At 39.1% G+C, this 19,470-nt stretch overlaps 1 protein-coding gene across 2 annotated transcripts in view; it reads left to right on the forward strand.

Moving 5' to 3' along the window:
* Window positions 1–9,504: 9,504 nt before the first annotated feature.
* Window positions 9,505–19,470, forward strand: part of CNTNAP5 (contactin associated protein family member 5) — an 807,958-nt gene continuing 797,992 nt past the window's right edge. For both annotated transcript variants that reach the window (XM_019749551.2, XM_019749552.2), the window contains exon 1: window positions 9,505–10,054. In XM_019749551.2, coding sequence (XP_019605110.2) covers window positions 9,973–10,054 — 82 coding nt within the window. In that variant the 5' untranslated portion in view covers window positions 9,505–9,972. The remainder of the gene's footprint in view (window positions 10,055–19,470) is intronic.

Raw genomic sequence — 19,470 nt, forward strand, 5'->3', positions numbered from 1 at the left:
TTGAATTTCATGTCATTTACATTGTGTCACAAAATATTAGTCTTTGATTGATTCTATTCAATATTTTTTAAAAAGTGAAAAAACATTCATGGCTTATGTGCTGTGTGATGAAACAAGTAAAGAGTTAATGGGAGCGGGTTTGTGAGCTGGCAGGATGGGACAGGCAATGAGTTAACAGGAGCGAGCTTGTGAGCTAAGAGGAATGTGCTTAAACATTAACCTCTTGTCTCTGACTCCCCGGCTCACACAGCACCTGCAGCTGACAGGCACGTCATACGTCCATCATAGGTGGGGACAGAACAGTTCCCAATTGCAGCGGCAACCCCCTGCAAAGTAACAAAGATCCGTCATAGCTGGGTACAGTACAGGACCCAGAAGAAGAAAATTGTAACGGCAGCCCCCCTGCAAGCTGACAAGCACCCTATATCCTGCATGGAAAAATATAAAACCCCAGCACGCCTTCTCATCGGTGCAGCTGTCCCCCATCGGACTCTGCCCTGGCACAACTCCATTTGCCAGTATTTCCCTTACCCCTCTGTCTCCACAGCTGTCTCCATCAGATTGCCCTGGAAAACTTCTGTCAGCGTCTCTCTCTTACCGCTCTGTCTCTGCAGCTCTCCATCTCAGACTGCCCTGGCAAAACTTCTGCCAGTTCCAAACAAAAGAACTCTCTCTCTCTCATTTTTAACTTTGAATAAATCTTTTCTCTGGATACTCTTGTAGAGTCTCGTAAATTGTTTCACATTCTGCAAATGACCAGAGGTTAATTCTACACCAAGACACTGTGCAAAACAAGCAGCAGGCCAGACTGGACCTATAGGTTAAGGTTTGCCAACCACTGTCTATATCACTTTTTTTTTTTTTTTTCTTGTATACCAATCCTCTTTCTTAAAACATATAAAGCTTCAGAGCAGGTCCTGTCTACATACCCCTAGCATTGCATTGTACATTGGCAGATTCTTAAGTAGAGAAATCTCATGTGACTTGAATCAAGATACATTCCATTTAAATTAATTCACATAATAATAACTCTTATTATAAACTTCCCTACTTTAGCAATTTTAAATGGAACATTTTTATTTATATATTACTTAAAATAGAGTTTCTTTCATGTTAAAAAAAAAAAGGAAAAAGTGTATTTATTATGTAGCCAGTTTCCCAGCAATTTGAAGTCATTTTGTCTTCAGTAGTAGGTCACAATCTGCTCCAAATCACAGATTATGACTAATTAAGCTAGGAATTGCAGTGCCTCAAACATGGCTAGTACAGGAAATGCACTGAGCAAATAGTGATTCAAGTAACATACAAAGAAAATAAAAATAAAGTGGGGGTATAAAGAAAAGGGATATAGCCAAATTATATATAAATCAATATATATATATATATATATATATATATATATATATATAAAACCCTGAAAATATTTTTTTCTAAGTTGTACAAATTCAAGTGATTAAAAAACTCTTAAGTTTTCCATTGAAATAGATAGGTGGTATATTTATTTTTAATTAAAGTGAGAATACTTAAGGTGATGGGTTTTATTCAATATGTTGGATTATGCACTTTTATTATTCTTGGTCTTGCATGATCTCTTAATGGACATAATATCAGAGCTGTGAGGAAAATTTTAAAATAAGTCAACAGATTTATTTTTCTGTTTCATTACCTCCTCTTACATCCTCTCTCCAGACCTGACCCCAAACGAAGAATAATTCAGCAACCAGTAAACTTTCCCACACTGCTGCCTCAAATCTTCTTTTTTCTCACTAGTCAACACAGCCCATGCTGACTCTAGATGAACATTCATTCCACCATTTTGGAAATGTTAATAAAAAACAAATTATAGATGTTTTTCACTGTGTTTTCTAAGCTGATTTAAATGTAAAATGGTCTCTTTGTTTTTTTGATGGTTTCTTTTGCAGCAAAACAAAGAGGCAATCAACCAAATGGGAGAAGATATCTGCAAATACCTTGATAAGGTATTAATATCCAAAATACAGAAAGAACTTGTACAGCTCAACAATAAAGAACAAACAATCCAATTAAAAACTGGGCAGAAAACTTGAACAGATACATCTCCCAAGAAGACATACAAACGGCCAACAGATATATGAAAAAATGCTCACCATCACTAGCTATTAGGGAAATGCAAATCAAAAATACAATGAGAAAGCACCTTACACCTGTTAGAATGGCTGTTTTCAACAAGGCAAGTAATAACAAGTGTTGGAGAGGCTGTGGAGAAAAAGGAACCCTCATACACTGCTTGCGGGAATGTAAATTGGTACAGCCATTATGGAAAACAGTATGGAGGTTCCTCAAAAAATTAAGGATAGAACTACCTTATGATCCAGCAATCCCTCTTCTGGGTATCTACCCCAAAAATCTGAAAACATTTATCTGTAAATATATATGTACCCCTATGTTCATTATAGCGTTATTCACAGTGACAGAAACATGGAAACAACTGAAATGTCCATAGGTAGATGATTGGATAAAGAAGATGTGGTACATATATACAATGGAATATTACTTGGCCATAAGAAAAGAAGAAATACTGCCATTTGTGACAATATTGATGGATCTTGAAATTATCGTGCTAAGTGAAATAAGTTAGACAGAAAAAGCTGAGAACCATATGATTTCACTTACATGTGGGGTATAAAACTGAAAGCAACAAATGAACAAGACAAAGAAGCAAAAACTCACAGACATAGAGGGAAAAGGGGGACAGGTAGAAAAGGGTAAAGGGGGTCAAATATATGGTGATGGAAGGAGATTTGACTTTGGGTGGTATTGTAGAATTGTACACTTGAAACCTATGTAATTTTATTAACAAATGCCGCCCTAATAAGTTTAATAAAATTTTAAAAATGCAAAAAGGATTAAAGGACATACATACTAGAGATTAGGTTACATAATGAAATAAAGCCTTAGAAAACGTAAAAAAAAAAAAAAAATTGAAAAAAATTTCATCCTAGTGGTTATTACAGCTCTTATGTTCAGATGTGAGCCTGACTTGCATAAAGACTAAGAGTGTACATAGAACAGAACAGGTTCCTGCTGGTCTTCATTAATTTTCTTTAACAAACTTGGTAATTAATAGCAGTTTGACTTTAGACACAGCTATTCCCTGAGAGACAGAAACATGGCATAAGCAGCCCTAAAGAGATTTTTTTTTTTTTTAAGTAGAAATCAAATTGTTGTCAAAAAATATTTGACCTTCAGGGGACATGTTAAATGCACACACACACACACACACACACACACACACACACACGATTTAATAGATATATTTCATTTCTGAGCATTTGTGGCATTGAGCATAGTATGATCAACCAAGATTCTGTATTCAGAACCTTTGAACTTCTACTTAACAGCTTGTGCTTTGGACAATATTACTTAAATTTCATGAATCTCAGTATCCTTATCTGCCCAGTTCAGCTAATAATATATCTGTGAGAATTGTGCCATGAATTCTACAAGAGAAAACAAAGTCAAAATTCCTATTGCCTGTTGATATTTAATAAGCATTGTTCTATTTTCCTCTAGAGAACTTAACCAGCAGTGGCTTACACGATACAGACTCATTGTTCCAGAGCAGAAATACCTGTTGCAATTAAGACCTACAAGATGTATCTTTGCTTTGTGCCATGTCATTGTCCTGGCTGACTCCTCATGTTCCCACGTTGGCTAATGTAGAAACCAACCTCATGCACTCATTTGATATTGTCCACACTGGGGGAAAACTGCAGAGACAATAGGACTTTTATTCACATTCTTTTCTCTTTTGCCAGAGGGAAAAAAAAAATATCTTTCCCGTTGTTGGTTAGAACTGGGCCATATAGAAAGTACCAGATAATCACTCTCCAAGAGGAAAGTGATTGCTCTGGTAGGCTAAGTCAAATCATGATTATTTTACCAGCTTGTTTTGCAATCAAGGAAAAAGTTACAAATGGCTGTTGATCAAGGAATCAGTAATGCCTGCTACTTTGATGGACTTGAAAATCAGCATTTGGTTGTCTGTCGCCTGTAAGAATGTGTTACTTATGTTTGTATATGTTATCATCCCACTTAGAAATTGTAGGGCATGTAAGAATTGTGAAGACAGAACAGGTCATCTCATCTATGGCACCTTTGTAACCAAAAATAAATAATACAAGTCTAGGCACATAAGTGTTGCTCAATAAATTAGTGTTGGTTGATTGATTTACTGTGATGCCTTTGAGTAATGAGTTATTCATATTTCCATAGAATGGGTAATGTTTTTAGGTATCCACATGTATTTTTACTCTAGGGATAAATGGGCAAATGGAATGCATGAGAAATCCAGTGGTTAGGGATGGAATAAATTGTCTTTTTCGAGCTAGGATATAATGTTTATAACTTGTGTCTGTATAACAAAAATATTTTTACATGTGTTATTCTATTCACTATGCAAAAATACCTATGCCAAAAATATCACAATTCATAATTCATAGGTGTAGAAACTGAATCTTAAAGAGACCAATGTATAGAGGCTCAAGGTCTCATACTTAGTAAGCTGCAAAGCCAAGGCTAATACTCAGGGTTTCTGATTTTAAGCTCAGAACTCTTTTCATTAAAGTACTCGAAACAGGTTTCTCCTGAAACATGATATATATCACAGATGACTTCTTGGTGATTGTAAGCAGAACTTCCTCCAGAGAGAGCCAGAAATAAGTGGGGAAGAGAGATCCTTTTTTCTTTTTTTTTCTTCACATGTTTCTAAATATGGCATGGCTAGGTTTGTACAAATCTAACTATGTACACTTTAGAAGGTGAAATCCTCCCCAAAATAAATCCAAGTATTTAAAAACTATATGGCTGGGAGAATGAACTATTAAGATTTTATTCTAAACTGCAATCCCAATGATTATCCATAAAACTGACATCCTGATTTCCAAGGAACATAAATAAGGACAACGTCCTCAAAGGAGTCACTGAATCTGGTAGAATGCGTGGATGGGGTGAGGTGGGGTGGGGTGGATGTAACCTCTAGAAAATTTGACAAGACCTTTTTACATCGAATGTTATTCATTCATCAAGCATTCCTTGAGAGCCTACTGTGTGTGCTAAAGACTCCAAGTTGAATCCTAACTGAGAAACCACTCAGAGTCAGGAACACATGTGAACAGGAATATTACACAGTAATCAATAAAGACCTCACGAGAAAGATGGACTTGAATAGTGAGTGCAAATTAGCCACCTGGGAAGGAGAAGTCCATGGAAGGAAGAAGAGTACTATGTGTAAAGAGCATGACAGTTACCAGCTCAGGTAACAGGCATTCCAGGTAAAGGTATCTAAAGGGTTCTGTTTTCAGGAGGTGGATGACAGCAGACCACTACTTTTGATGTCAAGGATGAGCATTGTGGGGACAACATTTAGTCTGAGGTAGACTAGAAGACAGAAATAGAGGGAAGAAGCTCAAGTGAGTTTTTCTCAACATTTGGCTAAAGCCCATTTGCCTTAATGGAAAAGTCCACTCTTTTATACCAGTAGACTTCTGCCTTCATGTCCCTTAGATTTGACTTTACTGTTAAGGCAAATATACCTGACTTAGCCTGAACTGAATAGTAGGCTTTATGGTCCAGGGGGATTCAAATCCCTTTACCCCCAAAGAGATGAAGAACCACTTCATTAAGCCAACTGCAAGTTTTCCTTCCCAGAGGAAGCAATCTTTATCAACTTACAAACTCCTATAGCACTTATGATCTGAGCCATGTGGCACTTAATCACATGCCAGCTTGGCATCTTAACTTTTTATGTGTTTAAATTATACTTTCCTAAATCTTTTTTAGCTCCATGGAAACAGATTCTCCCCCCATTTCTTACACCAATAGGTGTTGCATATTACGGGCCACATACTGTAAAGAAGGAAAATGGAACAAAACAAGAATAACATTAAACATTAGAAAAGGAAAGAATAAATGAAAAATAATTAAATTAACTTTCTGCTACATCAATATTTTTAAAAACTATTTTCAAGATATGAGACAACAGATGTCATCTTACAGTCTTTACGACAAATTATAATATGTGAAGTTGAAAAAAATCCAAAACTACTAACACTCAAATCAGAGTGGCGCACTGTAGACAATGCAGGCTCTTCTTCCATACATACCAGGTACTCATATGTCATAGTGATTTTCTCCTATTAGCTTTCTAAACATAAAGGGAATAGAATGGGAGGTTTTCATTTTCAAGTGCAGTATGGATTGAGGCCATTAATTCTGTATGATATTTAACATGTCAATCTGTCTCCTTTTAGGATCCCATCTATAAAATGGAGATGACCAAACTTAACTTCTCTATGCCTTACAGGAGAATTACAAAATCAATGAGGCAAACCACTTGTTGAATATTTGATGGCTAACATTGCAGTTGATGAATGATTCTTTTACTTCTACTCTTTTAAGGGGAAACACGTGGGAGTACTCAAGGGAAAACAAAAGGGACTGGAGAATTTGCCATTCCCTATTAGCCATCAATGCGCTTTATCTATGCAGGATTTTTCACCCTCTTCAAAACAAGGTAGTCTGCAAGTATGGGTTTTTCTTCTATATCAAAGAACACAGGGTAGGAAAGGGAAGAGAGATTATTCAGCTTCTATTCTGCTGTTGACAATGAGTATTTAACACACTTAAAGGCTTACAAAAGATTTCAATCAGTAAATATCAATCTGGCTGAAAACAGTTTTAATACTATTAATATTCTACAGCTAATAAAAACTTTCTGGCAAAATGCCCCCAAAAGATGAAATTTTTACTCTACTGTGTAAGAGGAACAGCTGTTTGCCTCTTGCCACGTTCAGAGCTGCAGTGTTCTTACTGAAACGGTAACAAATCTTAGACAAATATCTGCTGTTTAAGGCTCAAAGTTGCTCTGAGAACAGGTGTGTTTGAGAGAGAGAGAAAAAAAAATCTTCAGCTGTAAATAGGAGTTTAAATTAGGTGCAATTTATATACTAGACATTAAATCTGCATATGGACATCTATAAATGCAGAGTTCCAGTATTTACTAATAACTTGAAGATCACATACAGTTTGGGGGCTTCATGTAACAAATTTCCATAATTACCTTTTAATATATACTCCATGCACATTTTACTGACATGGATTCATTTTAAGTCATTCTGTCAGAAAATGAAGGCATCTTCCATAATTTTTGAAACAGTTTATTTAACTAAACATTTTTTTCAGATGTGTACAAAGTGGGATGATATAGTTGAACAGTAACCTCAGTGACTAATCCCTGTGTTCTCTGGGTATAATTTTGCCATTTGAAATCAGAGAGGTCTGAAAGAGTTGGTGAGGGTGCAGAGCTAGGGGAAATCTTACACAGTACTGTGGGCAAAAGGGGGTATGAATTGGTAACACCGTTTTGTAGAGAAACTAGCAATACCTACTAAAGCTAAAGCTAAGCATTTCCTATGATCAAAAAAATGTTATTCCCAAGTACCTATTTGAGAAAAACTAAGAGATAGGTACAAGATTATATAGTTTATCTTGAGGGGAAAAAAAAGGATATAATCTGTAGGTTAATAAACAAAAAAATTAATGATAAATTGTAGTGTATCCATACAATGAAAATAGAATACAGCAGTTAAAATGAAAGAATTAGGACTATATGTATCCAGATGCATAAATTCCAAAAATATAATGTTGAGTAAATTGCAAGATGCAAAATGAAACAGTACGATGTCATTTATACATTTGTTAAAGACAATCAGATCAATACTATATTTTGTTTAAGAATGTAAATATGTGTGGTAAAGGTATAAAAACATGATGCATAGGAATGAAAAATAAGTGTTCTAGGTATGGTGGAGGATCAGGCAAGAATGCAAAAGGGAATTCATAAATACTGTTCTTAAACTGAGAAAAAAGAATACAAAACGGACTTAGATTATATTTGCAATATTTTATTTCTTTTTAAGTGTTAATGAACATATAAAGCTGGATGAGGCTTCATATTTTTTTCTAGTCTCTCTAGTGTGATTAAACTAGCCACATGGTATTTTTAAACCTGGGGTCCTCAAAGGCCAAGGTCAGCAGAAGGAAGCCCAAGAAGCTGGACTTTGAATCACAGGCCTCTCCTCACTCAGGCTCCTACCAGCAGGACAGCTTCTGGATCACTTCAGCTTTGATATCTTGTGATTCCCCACCCCCTGTAACGGCCTTTCCTCTCACAACTAAAGCCTGTGCTGGAGAAGCCTTCCGTTGCTCAAGAATCTAGTAACAAGAACAATTATTTTCAGTTAGCAGCTTAGACACAAGAGGGCCTTTACTTAACAAGTGAGAGGACCCTCAGAATTCTTTTCTCTAATAAACTAATGATGTCACTAATCCAGTTGTTATCCAGCTATCTTTTAGTATTCCAATGATGTAAGTCCAGCTCTCACCTAAACCACAGGTTCACCTCAGGTTCACCTTCATGCAGAAGCTGCTTGAAACCCAGCTTAAGCTGCTGTAGCTGTGCAAGCTAAAGACCAAGGGTTGTCAGGAATGTATCTTGTAAAATAAGCCTGCCTATTTGCTACTGGGGGATGGGGGAGGGAGACACCCACTTCCTCTGAAGTGATTCCATCCCAACTTGATTGTAAGCTTCACACAGGAGAAATCATTGTGGCCCTCATTATGTTAACATCTGACAGCTTTCTGACAGCTTCCAATAAAGACAAAAATAAGTTGATTTACGGTAAAGCGGGAGAGTAACCAGATGGAAGTTGGAAGCAGAAGACAGAACATCTAGGGACCCTCTAGGAAGAAACCAAAACTACTCTTTTCCTCCCTTTTAACTTCAATCCCTCCAGCTGGGCCCTCATATATAGAATGAATCTCACAAGTCAACTAGGAACCCCCACCCTGCCTCACATCTTTACCACTCCCAATCTGTCCCTCCCTCTCCGTCAGGCGCCCAGGAACCACTTGAGCTCCAGAACCTAAAGCACCGCGCAGCTTGCAGTCTGCACCTGCCCAAAATACGTGCCTGTAGCAAGGAGGAGAGTGGACTTGCTCTTCTCTGAATGGATGGGCGAGGGGGGCAGAGTGCGGGGTCAGAAGCAGGGGAGCAGGCACAATATAAAATCGCTAAATCAGAAATCCCAGTATCTTCACTACCCATCAGCCTTCCACACCGGGGGTGGGGGGGAGCACTGGGTAAATAAAATCACATTATTAAAGCCTTCCCTCAAAAAAAGAAAAATGCATCTCCTTAGCTCTTTGCGAACCTTTGCATGGGATATTACTTCTTGCCAATGCGTTTTGTCTTCCAACTCATTTTAGGATGCCTTCAGCAGCGTTCTTCAAACCCTTGTTTAAATTTCAGTACCTTTACTCATCCCCCAAATTGGGGGAGGGGAGAGAGACAGATCCCCCTTTCCCTTCCTGCTTCCCCTCCCAGGTAGCTGAAGCGCACCGCAGCGCCAGGCGGCGGGAGAGGAGCCGCGCGGAGCTGGGTGCAGACCGGCCCCGGCCGCTCTGATAGGGGAGCGCAGGGCGGGCCGGGTCGGGGGCGGCGCCGCGCAGCCGGCGCGCGTATAAGGAGCTGTGCGCCGACCGGGTGTTGATTCCAGCTCCAGCATCCATCGAGTGGGCGCCTGTGGTTGCAGTCGGGTTTGGATTTGCATCTTTAAGGAGGGGGGAGAGGAGAAAGAGGCGGGCGAGGCGGGCGAGGAGGGCGAGGCGGGCGAGGCAGGCGAGCGCAGCAAGCGGCGGTCGCGGGGACTGTAGTTCCAGCCTCAGTTCCGGAGAAGACCCGCTACGGTTTCGGTAGTGCATCTGGGCACGGGATGGAGTGAAGCAGCGAGTGCCTCTCCAAGGGGGTGGGTGGGAAGGGGTTAGCGGTGCAGAAGAGAGAGAGAGACAGAGAGGGAGAGAAATAGAGAAGAAGCCGCGGCGGGCGCCTGCGAATTTGGGATTCAATTGGGAGAGACCGCTTACTCGGGGGAAATGGATTCTGTACCACTGCTCATCAGCGTTTTCACTTTGCTGTTCTCCGGCGTGTGGCATTTAGGATTAACAGCGACGAATTGTGAGTACCAGGAATTGAGGGTGGGTAGGTGAGGTGGGGAACGCTAGCATTGGGGAAGATACCTAACTGTCCAAGCGTGTTCAATTGTGCCTGCTCTGAGCACAGGACAAGGTTTCAAAAATGCTGATTAGCGTCGTTCCATCACTCTAACCATCCCAAAAGTTAGCAGAGCTCGGATGATCCTTCCCCGCTGGATTTTCTGCCCTCTCCCCATTCGCAAAGTTCAGGGGAAAAGGGAGGCGTCTTTTCCCTTAGCCTCCCGTTAGCCCCTTGTGCCGCGCCAGTGTGATCTCAGCCAGGGCATTTCCCGAGAAGGCCCCTGGTTCAGATGGTAAACGCCGCCTGGGGCTGAGCTTCCAGGGACTGAGATTCTCCCAGCCAACGCACTGGGTGACCGCAGCTCATCTCTGAATGCGGCTGCCTTGGGTTTGCAGCATGCCTAGTGCCTCTCAGTACAGGACTCTCACTAGGGAGAAGGCTCCGTTTGGGTTATCTTGCAACCAATGGGCATTGGTTTAGTAGGATTGGGAGTTTTGGCCTAAGAGTCATGGCCCAACATATTCAAACCATAAGATCAATGGATGTGCCTGTTACAGGAAGAAGAGCTTTGATACACACTCCATCCCCAAAATCTTTGTGCCAAAGAACATCTAAGGAGTATTAACTAAGTGTACACTGTTGTCGAAGCACCAACGTCTGCAAGTGCAGAGCATTTAATTTAATAGATAGGGAAGGTGGACACCTGGGGATCCAACACCTGCACTGTGTATTTAAAGAACTCAGTTGGTCAAACTTGAATAAATCTCTAGAACCATCAGAGGTTTAAGCTCAATTGCTCAGCTGCCTCTCTAGGCAGAGTAAGGGAAGTTTTCCAGCTCTGGAAACTCCTAAATGAGAAAATGCAATTAAGCCATCTGTGTTTTCCAAAGATGGTTTATCAAGGTTCCTTGAGTTTCTGGGCTTGCTCCCCTTTCTGCTAACCCCGCCGGAACCTCAGAAATGTTTCACCCTATTGGAACATGCTAATACTATTTTTTTTGGTCATCTGAACCATCACTGTTAGAGAAAGGTAGTAAGAGTACTCATTACTATGAGTCCCTCTCATTCACTACCCACCCTCCAAGAGGGCCTTGAGGAAGATATCCAACCCAGAGTTATACCTCAAGGGAAGAGGATTGGATAAATGTTATTAACTGAAAATAGTCCAAAGCAAAGCCAGTGCTTCAGCTGTGATTGGAAGTTTTAGAGATCCAGAATCTATAGTTAGTGGTGATGCCTTATAAAGGTTTTATTAAACTTTGTTTTTCTAAAGGAGTGCTGAAGTGGTCAACCTCTCTACAAGGGAGGATCCTAAGGGCCTTCGTTCAGAAATTATTTCTGAGGACAGGTAGGGACAGGGTAGAATCTGATTTTTCTTTTCCTCCTCCTCCTCCTTTCCTTCCTCTTCCTTCTTTTAAGTGAAATTGTTCCCATGGTGCTTTAGAAAAACATCTAAATGGTGTAGTAAGAGGAAGTAAGGCATGGTGCTGAACTAGTCTTTCTACCTCCTGGAACACTAGAGGTCAGTATTGTCCCAGTGTGCAAAGGTGTGGCAGTGAAATCACCCTTTTCCTTTGGCACATTTACCTATCTGAGAATAGTGAACATTTTGAAGATACAAAAAGGTGGAGTGAGGAATAAAGGTGAAATAGATAGAGCCTGCTCTGTAGGAATTTGGTTGGGGCTTCCTTATGCAGTACATTTTCTTAAGAGCAAAGAGAAATGTGCATTGTAGAATGGCATTTTCTGTAAATTAATTGAATTATGGTTGTGCTATAATAATGCTTATAAAACCTACATGGCATGGATTTAAGACTCATGCTTATCATTACTGATGTAGCAATAAAACTAATTCCGAAATTTAAAATGAAGCTTTGTGATAATGGGCTTTAATATTTCATCACTGACAGTTTAATTTCCCTATTTCCAATCAACATTTCAACTGAATGCACGCTGCTTGCTAAATATTTTGGGGTCAATGTTCTTAAAAAATAATGACAAATGTTGTTATTATGCTGAGCAAATGTATTAATTCAGTGAACAATAGAATAGCAGCAGGAAATTACTTCTGAACTCAGTACATCTTTGTAGTCTTCAAAACCTGTGATGCAGAACCTCTAAGGAAAGAAAAAGAACATTCCACAATTCTTCCAGACCTCTATTGTCCACACACTTTATCCATTAAATACAGGGCTTTTATTTAAGATCTATCTACAGCCCATTTACATTTATATGCATATATTGAAGAATACTCAAATTGTTTATAAGTTATTATAAGTTATTTGGAGAAGTTGTTTTTTCAAGTTTATTCATTCTATATTTTGAAGTAACATTTTGTCATTGTGACATAGTCTTGAAAATGCATTAGTTACCCAAGATGCTCCATAGTATCTGTGTATACCTGTGAACTTTGTTCCAGTAAAAACAACTTTTGTTTTCATTCTTCTAATAATAATTTGCTGTTGCTATTGTGTGTAGGGTGTGTGTGTGTGTGTGTGTTTGTGTGTGTGTGTGTGTTTAATTTTCTCATAATCTGACCAAAACTTGAGCATTTATCTGCAGGAGAAAAATGAATGCTTAGCCAATTATAGATTTTATATATTTCTAATTAAACAAAATTAAAATAAAGTAAGGTTAGGAGACCAATACGGTATATGAAACTGTGCAGAGAACATAATTACCTACGAGTAATAAAAACCCTGAAAATTCCCCTATTCCAGGTTTTCAGGATATTAAATAGCTACAACATATCTTCGGATTTACCCTGAGGGAATTTCAAATGTAGATATGATGGGCCAATGTTAAATGAAAAATGCTTTTACATATAATATCAACTCCTTTGACACCGGAATAAACGATCTGAGTTGATAGTTGGTGGAAGTGAAGCCAGGGGTATGAAATGTTACAGAGTTCTAGCCCTAGTTATGCCACAGCTAAGATGTCAAATGCCCATCGGGTTATACAAACTGCCTGTGCTCACATGCTTAGGTACAAGACAGCATTTAGGATACGTACCTATTCCTAAACAGAACAGCTGCTTAATATTTTACTGAGGAGTTTCTTCAAACATTAGGTATGTTGAAAGAGCGTTATAATGGGAGTACTTGTGTTCAGAAGATAAGAGGGATGCTTGGGACACTTCTAGGGTTACGATTCACTTCATTTTAAACACTAATCAAATGTTAGGTGAGTATAAAGACCCTTAATTTTGACCAATAAGTCACTTTTAATGATCTCCAAGCATCTTACCTGTTTGCTGCTACATATTAGGTTCACAAAGATAATAGCCTTGAGATAAATCAAAAACTATTTATTTTAGCCCTTTCATCATAGGCAGAACTTCATCTAAAATATAAGAGTATGCCAATCATATTTATAGAGATCTTCAAATAAAGAGATGCACTATAGCATGAGTTATCTGAAGCTTATGCACAAACCCAATCAATAGGTAATATTATAAACAAGCAATGATCAGCCTGATTTCTTTCAGCTGGAAAGTGTTTGTGGTATACTTTTCGTGGCATTTGCAATCAGCAGAAGTGAACGAGGTATATGATACTCATTTGGAAGAGACCTAAAAATTTTCCCATGTTTGAATGAGCTTATTTTTGGTTGTCCATATGAGCTCTCTTCCCTTTCTCTTCACATAGACCTCATCTCAAAAGCAGATTCCTATTTCCACAACTGGAAGATACAAATGAAAACCTAGGCTAAAATTTCCACACAAGGGTACAGAATTATGGAAAAATTTGTTTCAGTAAGAATAAGCTCACTCCCTGCCCCGCCCATCCTTATTCTCAATCTAATGAATGACTGTCCTCTAAGTTGCAAGTTTTCTTTTTCCTCTGTTCCTCTTCCCATTGCCTTTTCTTTCTTAGTGGGACTCAGTTTTCCTTTACTACATTGCTTTATTTTTCAGTGTCCATTTGTTAGAAAATAAAGTATGTGATATAGTTTGAAATGTTCCTAAAACGTTTAGTTGGTGATCCAATGCCCTTTAACTTATGTCAGCTGAAATATGGATTTTATAGACAAGCTAATCATCTTTGTCATATAGGAAGGTGGGGTGGAGAGGGGATAGTTACCTGAAAGTCCAGAATACAATAGTCATTCACTCAGTAGGACTTTATTTTGATGCTTCAGTGTACTCTTTTGGAGCCAATAATGGCATTTTTAATTCATAAGGGGAGATGTCTTCATTCATCAAAACTCTGACACTGTTTGTCTGGTGTCCATGAAAAGGTTGTTATTGACTTGTTCTAATGTTCTGGGTGTATGAGAGGAAGGAGTTGGATCAAATTCTTATTAAGGTCCTATCTAGTTGGAGTGTATTGTTGTCCTTAACTGCCGATGTTGCCTGCTGGTCATTCCATTTACATACTTCTGGGGTGATTGTACTCAAAGTTATTAAACAATTATACTTAGAATAACAACTTAATAGGGTTTTCATTCCTGCTGTGTCCACATAATTTGACCAGGCAACACAACAAGGTAGACTTTATTAAGTCCACTTTACAGATGAATAAAGTTAATGATTTTCCCAGGATCATAAAGCTAAACAATAAAAAAAAAAAAAATCAGGATCGGGGTCTGGATCAATCTCCAAAAACCACACTCTTTGCAAGATCTGAATTCCCATGCATTTAGTTGGGGTCTGTGTGAGCATCTGTGGCAAGCTGCCTTGGGATCCCTGTGGTTGGTCTCCATCCTTGGCAAAGGACGTGGAAGTCGCAGGTTCCACCAGGGCCAACTCCCAAGTCGTACCTTAAACACCAAACATTCGAAATCTAGATCAGGTGCAAGATGCCAAATATCACAGTGGTCAAAGATAAGAGGCTTCGTGTCTGGATGTGCACCAGATGCTTTATTTTTCTTTTACAAGTTTCCGTAAAAACTTGGTAGGGAAAGATTATAGCCCTGATGCAGACGTGTGATTGCACACACACAAGCATATAACAGTACCGTGAAAGTTACCTCCATTAGTATCATGTCTTATAAGTTCATAGATGTCAGACTAAACATATTAATTAAAGAGCAGGTGTGTGCTCCTTTTCCCGACACAGGGCTGGTCCTGATCCGGCTCTGCCTAATACCCTGTTTCATGTTGACCACTCCTCCCATATCCCCCAATTTCTAACATTTTGGAGCATCTTCATACTCCACGAACAAACCAGGTTGTCTCACATCTCCTTGCATCATTTATTTGCATATGTTGTCTGCCTGCTCTAGAATACCCGTTCCCATTTTTTATCTTCCTTCACTTTCTTCCAACTCTAACACACACACACACACACACACACACACACACATACATACACACGCACACTTTCCCCAGGCTAGGTCAAGTATCCTTACATATTACTACTGTATTTCAATAACACTTCTTATGATCCTTGTCTCCCCAATTAAATTGCATGTTCCATGATTATCATATTTTATTTGACTGTCTATATTCAATGACTAAAACACTGGACAAATGAATGGATGAGATAATAAATGAACAGTCTCCAAGGAAACATTTTTTTCCTAAATTAAAATCCTTCTATGGTTTTATTGCTTGAATCTTTTAAAATGTATTTGTTTTGTGTTTATTTTTTAAACTAACAAGTGTTGCTTATTATTGTTTGGGAGATGCTAAGGTTGCATGTGGGGCTGTGAAAGAGCAGTTCAGATGATTGGATTGGAATTGGGAGCTGAACAATGGGCCTCTGCACTCATAACACCTACACATTTCCATGACCTCACGGCTGACATGATCCTGCCTGTGTGTCAAATGGCCGTTGGTCCCTCACTGAGAAGACCTCTTCATCCTTCTGCCCTCAATACAAAGTTTTAGCTAATTTGCTTGCTTTTGTGATTTTAATGAGTGTTTTCTATGTAGTCTGAAAATTTACAAATATATTGCTTTAAAACTTATTCATAGCCCATGGTTCGGTATAAAAAGGAAAAATTGGGTTCTGTTTAATGGGGTTTTAGTAGTAAATCAGTGGAAAGATCTTATTTTATTGCAAACCTATAACATTTCTCTGACAGCATTATTCTGAGTCTCCAATGTCATCTTTTAAAGCTGCCCGGTTGGGAGAAGATTTAAGTGTTAATGGTTTGTGTGTGTTACGCATTTGAAAACCTTATTGAAGGCATGAGTCCCACCTAAAGGTTATCTTTCTAAAACATATATATATATATAGTTCTGGAGAAATAAAAATGAATAAGAAGATATAGTCTGTGACCTCAAGGACCTTTGAACGTGGGCAGCCAGAAAAATGAAATTTTAATCATGTCAAAGTGATAAATGCTATGACAATGATAAGCGCAACGTGTAATGTAAGGTGGCTGGGACATCCAGGCAGGCTCTCAGAGGGAAATGAAAAGTAAGCCAAGACAAACTCAGACTTCCCTGGCTGGGAGAAATACAAGGAGGTTATTACAGGTTTTCTGTGTGAAGGTATGAGAGTAAGGTGTCTTGTAGTGACTACCAATAGGAGTGGCTCAGAAGCATAGGGATAGAAGAAGAAACTAGAGAAATGGGTAAGCATGGGGTCTTTTGTTTTTACTGTCAAAGCAACGAGTCATGGAAGGATGTTGTACATGTAATTAGATATACATTGTATTTTAAAATTTATTTGTTTTGTGTTTAGTTTTTAAACTAACAAGTGTTACTTATTATTGTTTGGGAGATGCTAAGTTAGCATGTGGGGCTATTAAGTGAAAGAGCAGTTCAGGTGGTTGGATTGGAATTGGGAGCTGAAGAATGGGCATTTAAAAAAACCTGTGTGAAGAATAAACTAGAATGAGCCAAGACTAGTAGTAAGAAAACCAGATAAGAGATTATTACAGTAACTCAGATGATCATTAATAAGGGCCCAAAGAAGGAAGTTTCATAATCTCCAAAGGTTGCAGAGATTCAGAAAGAAAATAATGGCCAAGTTAATTCAAAACATAGACATATATGAGCTAGTAAACTCACAGGAGGCACAGATTTGTGGTTAAAATGTATTCTACAGCTGCTTCCATTGTTTTTGACAAATGAGAGCTATAGATGCTAGAAAAGGTGCTCAGTTCTCTGAAATGAAGTTCTTCTCTGGGAATACCAAATGACCATATTCTCAGTGCAGTATATTTCATATTTGCATGACACCATCTAGCATATGCTGTCTGTATCCATCATCCTGATGCATCTTCTAGTCTGTAAATTATGCTGGTTTTTGTCAGCAGAGTGAGAACTAGTCATTAAAGGATGTGTAATTAAACCTCCACCTCCCTGTTCTCTTTCTCCCTCTGGCAGGAGGTGAACCGGGGATCATTACTACTGTCCGTGATTGCTCAATGGGAACAGAGACAAGGGGAATTGGGTGTGCCCCATTGATTTGCCATCATTGGTATTTGATTTGCTGACATAAATTCCATGTCTCTACATTTCTAATTGCTTTTGTGCATATTCTTGGGGGTTGATTAATGCCATCTGCTCACTGGATCAGCTGAATTGATTGAGTTTTAAAGCATGACAACAGTAATGTTGAAATAGAAAAAAAGTGAAGAGAAACGCCAAAACACCACTCATGTTGTGTATTATTTTTAACTATCCACCTTTGGAAGCAGAAATATCCCTCTGAAGACAGTCCAAGGCAAATAGCAATCTAAAGAAATTTGCCTCACCGACAGATGCTTGTAGGTGTTAGCCTGGAACCCTGTTAGCTGAGTAGTTATGTTCAGTTCTCTCCCTCACTCTTCCCTCCTCCCTCTTACTTTTCCTTCCTCTCTTTCCTACTCCTTCTCTCATGAGGACATGCAATTTGGGTGTTATCATTGGCTGTTCCCTGAGCTCATGATTGTGATAAGATGTAAGAGGAAGGGAGAAAAATGTCTGTTGGATCCAGTGCTGCCTTGCAAACTCCATGGGGGCACAAAAACCAAACGTGAAACCTCCCAGCTAGGCCTATTCTGAGGGCAGTCCTGACAGGGATCTGCCACCCCCTGGGCACTGGGGAAAGGCCTCTGATTATAACACCCATTTGTCCCCAAACAACTCTTCTGTTAACTCCATCAGTCCCCTGAAACTGTAAATGTGGGAAACAGTCATTCAATTTATAGAAATAAGCCCTAAAACACAGAGCCCCACTGGGAGAGAAAATAGAGGAATCTAAATCTGTACTGAACTACAGTTGATTGAGAAAAACAGACTTTTTGCAGAAAAGTTTAGAGAATTGAGAGTACTGGGTATCTGGGGCAGGGAAAGAAAATATTCTGAGTTGGAGAAGGGTTCAGGATTCTCCTGCTTTGCCCATGCTTAACCTCCTTATTACAAGGCTGAAAGCGAAGTAGGTGGGCACTAGCGCAGCAGTAAAGGATGTTGAAAAGCACGTGCATCACAAATTTCTGGGTTGATTTCATTCTCACTAGAAGGATAGTTGCTATGCACACAAACATGAATCTTGTAGAGTCAGTGTAGGTATGATATGAGTCACTATCAAATACTCATGAGGTGGGCATTCAATAATCATGCCTACCTGCTATTATAATTACTAATGAACCTCAACATGGATTCACTCAAAATCAGTTATCATACGAATTAGGGCAGGGACAACTACATTTCCTTTCTCCAGCAAAGATAGAAGGACCTACTCTCCCTTCAGCAGGGTAATCAGAGAGCTGAGTGATTGCCAAGACAAATAGAAATTGTTCTCATGTTAACTCCTACATCAAAAAGACTATGGGCAGAATTGGTCACCACCTTGTTGAGAAACGTGACCATCGGGATTTTTTTTTACTTGAATCCTGGGTTCTGTCATAATAGTGTGATCACTGCTTCTGGGCAGTTGCCAGTAGACCCTCTTGCTGACAAAATTCACAAGGGGAGCCTCATAAGAAAGTGGAGAACAGAGATTCATCTAGACACATAAGAAGCACATCGCCTCCAGAAAACTGAGAAGGACTGTGCAGAAGACGTCAGCATTCTGTGGGAGGTATCCTTGAACAGACCTTGGTAGAATCAGTGACCCTGGACAGGAGCATGTGTGGAGTGTTTTCAGTACCCTAAGCCCTCCATTGATAGGAGACACAGGCAGATGGAGGTAAAATTGGAAAGCTGCGACACCTGTATTTCCTCTGTGAGTACTACTGAAGCCAGGTTTGTGTGAACAAATAGTAGAAGTATTCTTTTTTCTTGTCTTTTTGATGTTTTAGCTATCTTTTTAAAAATAAAATGTATTGGGGTAACAACATTTAGTAAAGTTACCTAGATTTCAGGTATAATTCTGTAATACATCATCTATATATCACATTGTGTGTTTGCCACCAAGAATCAGTTTTCCTTCCATCACCATATAGTTGACCCTCATGTACCATCTTCCTACCCCCTTTTTTCTTGTTAATGTTGG

Source organism: Rhinolophus sinicus, linkage group LG01, assembly GCF_036562045.2.
Source record: "Rhinolophus sinicus isolate RSC01 linkage group LG01, ASM3656204v1, whole genome shotgun sequence".
Taxonomy (NCBI): Eukaryota; Metazoa; Chordata; class Mammalia; order Chiroptera; family Rhinolophidae; genus Rhinolophus; species Rhinolophus sinicus.